This window comes from Lotus japonicus, chromosome 2 (assembly GCF_012489685.1).
Source record: "Lotus japonicus ecotype B-129 chromosome 2, LjGifu_v1.2".
In the NCBI taxonomy this organism is placed as follows: Eukaryota; Viridiplantae; Streptophyta; class Magnoliopsida; order Fabales; family Fabaceae; genus Lotus; species Lotus japonicus.
Window position 1 is genome coordinate 57,385,495 of NC_080042.1, and position 3,667 is coordinate 57,389,161.

Below are 3,667 nucleotides of genomic sequence, written 5' to 3' on the forward strand. Positions count from 1 at the left end.
AGACTTTTAAGCCTAGTTGAAAAATGCTCGCCCATATTTCGGGGAGATTATCGGGATAAGAAGCTTATCCGCACACATCGCCGACGAGTGACGGCGAGTTACGTCGGCTTCTCCGGAGCAATCCCCAGACATCAAGGTCGTGTTGGGATTGCCACCTTCAGGGTATTTTTTTCACCGAGCTCTCGCCGTAATTCAGTGTGATTGAAATTGCTAGATACAATTTTTGTATTTTCAATCAAACGTGATAGTCAACAAACTCCCGAGATGGAGAACAAGAACGTGTCTTTGTTTTTACCATTTAGGCACTTTGGCCAATAATTTCTTGAAATGTCATACAAAAGTATACTTCTTCATTTTCATTCTCAACTCTTCAGCCTACGTGAGGCACGCTCCTTGCCCTTGCACCAAATCCAGCTTTCTATCAATCCATCAGCTGTAGTAGTATTTTAAGCTCGCTGCGTTCCAGGACTGTGGCAATCGCTTCCCGTCCAAGCTTTCCAGGTGATAAGCTCCCTTTCCCAAGACTCTCAAGATTCCGTAAGGTCCCTCCCAGATTGGGCTTAGTTTGTTTCCGGTGATCCCTGTTCGTTTCTTAAGCACCAAGTCCCCCTTCTGCATTTCTCTCGGTCGTACTTTCGAATCGTATTTGGCCGCAGCTCGCTGCTTCATCGCGGCCTCCCTGAGGCGGGCCTCATCGTGTGTTTCTGATAGCAAATCTAGCTCTACCTCCATATTTGAAGAATTCTCGCCCTCGAACTTCGGCGCTGTTCGCCACGAACTGTTGTCTATTTCCACGGGAACCATGGCGTCCGCCCCATAAGTCATTCTGAATGGAGTTTCCCCTGTAGTTGAGTGTTGCGTTGTGTTGTACGACCAGATTACAATCAGGAGCTCATCCAACCAGGCCCCCTTTGCCTCTGAGAGCCGGCGCTTCAAGCCTCGCAAGATGACTTTGTTCGCCGACTCCGCAGCCCGTTAGTTTGTGGATGCTCCACCGAAGATAACCTCCTCTGAATGCCCATCTCCTCACAGAACTCTCTGGTTTGATTACTCGCAAACTCTGTCCCATTATCTGAGACGATTGCCCTCGGCACGCGAACCGGCACACGATCCTTTTCCAGTAAAAACTTATGATCTTGGCCGCTGTAATGCTTGCAAGGGGCTCAACCTCTACCCACTTGGTAAAATAATCCACCGCCACGAGGATGAACTTCATTTGTGACCTGGCGGTTGGGAAAGGTCCGACAAGGTCAACTCCCCACATGGCAAAGAGCCAGGGGGAGTTGATTGTGGCCAATTGCTCCGGCGGGGCTCTGGGCAAGCCCGCGAATACTTGACACTTTTCACATTTCTTTACGAATTCCGCACAGTCCTTCTTTATTGTGGGCCAGTAAAAACCTGCTCTGAGAACTTTGCTCGCTAGTGACCTTCCTCCGATGTGGCTAGCGCAAACTCCTTCGTGAACCTCTGTCATAACACCCTCGTATTTCCCCGGCGGGAGACACCTCAGGAGGGGCGAGCTGAATCCCCGTCGAAAGAGGATCCCATCAAGTAATGTGTAGTGCCCCGCCTCTCTCCTTTGTGCCTTTGAGTATTTCACTACATCGCTTGGTTCCCCCGCCAGGATGTTGACGATGGGATCCATCCAAGTTTCCTGGTGATCAACCGACGCCACCAACTCTCCCTCTATGCTGGGATTGGCGAGCTTCTCCTGAATCACGCTTCGATTGTTTCCAGGTTTTCGGGTGCTTGCTAATTTTGCTAGGGCGTCCTCCTTTTGATTTTGTGCTCGTGGCACAAACTCAACTACAACCTCCTGCAAACGACTCATGAGCAGCCGTACGCGCTCCAGATACTTTATCAAGGCCAGCTCCTTTACCTGGAACTCCATGTTGACTTGGTTCGCCACTAACAATGAGTATGTTCTGACTAGCAAACTGTTGATTTGCACCTCGATCGCTAGCTTTAGCTCTGCAATCAGAGCGTCATATTCCGCCTGATTATTACTAGCTTTGAACTGGAATCTGAGGGATTTCTCTAATACTAGCTCCCCTGTCCCTTGCAGTGTGTCCCCAGCCCCACTTCCGTTGTAATTCGACGACCCATCGACAAACAAAATCCATTGCGTGCTCACCTTCTCACCTTCTTCTAGTGTTAATTCAACCACAAAATCAGCCAAAGTCTGTGCATTGACCTTCCCTCTTTTATCATACTGTAAACCATACTTTGACATTTCCATCGACCATGCGACGAGTCTTCCTGACAAATCTGGCTTCTGCAACACCTGACTCAAAGGAAGATCAGTTCTTATTTTTACCTGGAAGCTTTGAAAATATGGTCTTAGGCGCCTGGCGGTGACGAGGACGGCGAGCGCTGCCTTCTCTATCTTCTGATACCTAATTTCCCCGCCTTGAAGTGTATGGCTTACAAAGTAGACTATCTTCTGCTCTCCGTCTACCTCCTGGAGGATTACCGAGCTGATTGCATGATCACTGACAGAGAAGTATAAGTGCAAAGGGAGGCCTTGGACAGGCTTTGAAAGAACAGGTGGTGCTGACAACATCTCCTTAAGGCGGGTGAAGGCTTCTTCGCACTCTAAGCTCCACTCAAATGCTGCATTCTTCTTGAGGCATTTGAAGAACCGGGCTGACTTGTCGCCTGAGTGAGGGAGAAAACGGGATAGGACCGCGATCCACCCTGTCAGTCGCTGCACTTCCTTTACGCTGCTTGGGCTTTTCATCTCCTGGATCGCCTTACACTTATCTGGATTGATCTCATTTCCTCTTGACGTAATCATGAAGCCTAAGAACTTTCCACCCTGTATACCGAAAGAACACTTTTCCGGATTAAGCCACATGTTGTGCTTTCAGATTCTACCAAAAACCTCTGTCAAATCCTCATGATGGTTTGCCCCCAAAACTGATTTGACGATCATATCGTCAATATACACCTCCATGTTTCTCCCCACTTGGCCTTCGAACACTCTATCCATCAATCGCTGGTACGTCGCCCCCGCATTCTTCAATCCGAAAGGCCTGGTTTGATAACAGTAATTTACTCTGGCGGTCATGAAAGCTGTTTTGTCTTCATCAGCAGGATGCATCTTGATATGGTGGTATCCTGAATAAGCGTTCATCAGGCTCAGGAGTTCATTCCCAGAAGCTCCGTCTACTAGCTTGTCTATGCTTGGCAGCGGGTAGGAATCTTTTGGGGATGCCTTGTTTAGGTCTGTATAGTCCACACACATTCGCCACTTCCGGTTTGCCTTTTTTACCATTACTACATTTGCCAGCCAGGTAGGGTACTTGATTTCTCGAATAAAGTCTGCAGCTAGTAACTTGTTCACCTCCTGTTGGATTGCTTTTTCCTTTTCATCGCCCATTCTCCGGCAAGTCTGGGTTACTGGCTTTATTCCTGGGTTTAATGCCAACCTGTGGCAAATAAAGTTCGAGTCGATCCCTGGCATGTCTTTATGGCTCCAGGTGAAAAGATCCAGGTTGTCACCTAATAATCTTGATAACCTCTGCTCCTGGTCCTCACTAAGCCTGGTCCTTATTTTCAGCACCTTCTCGCCGAATTTCAACTCCTTCGTTTCTTCTATTGGCGTGGGCCTATTAACGCGACCCTCGCCCCTTGGGTCCAAATTTTATTCTGGCGCTCCCACCTC

The 3,667-nt window shown here is 48.5% G+C and overlaps 1 protein-coding gene across 1 annotated transcript; it reads right to left on the bottom strand.

Moving 5' to 3' along the window:
- Positions 1 to 932: 932 nt before the first annotated feature.
- Positions 933 to 2,857, bottom strand: LOC130736700 (uncharacterized). Its single transcript, XM_057588497.1, has 3 exons — positions 2,474 to 2,857; positions 1,334 to 2,284; positions 933 to 1,112 (listed from the first exon to the last, which is right to left on the bottom strand). The coding sequence occupies exons 1-3, from the start codon at positions 2,855 to 2,857 to the stop codon at positions 933 to 935; spliced, it is 1,515 nt and encodes a 504-aa protein (XP_057444480.1).
- Between the last annotated feature and the right edge of the window lie 810 nt (positions 2,858 to 3,667).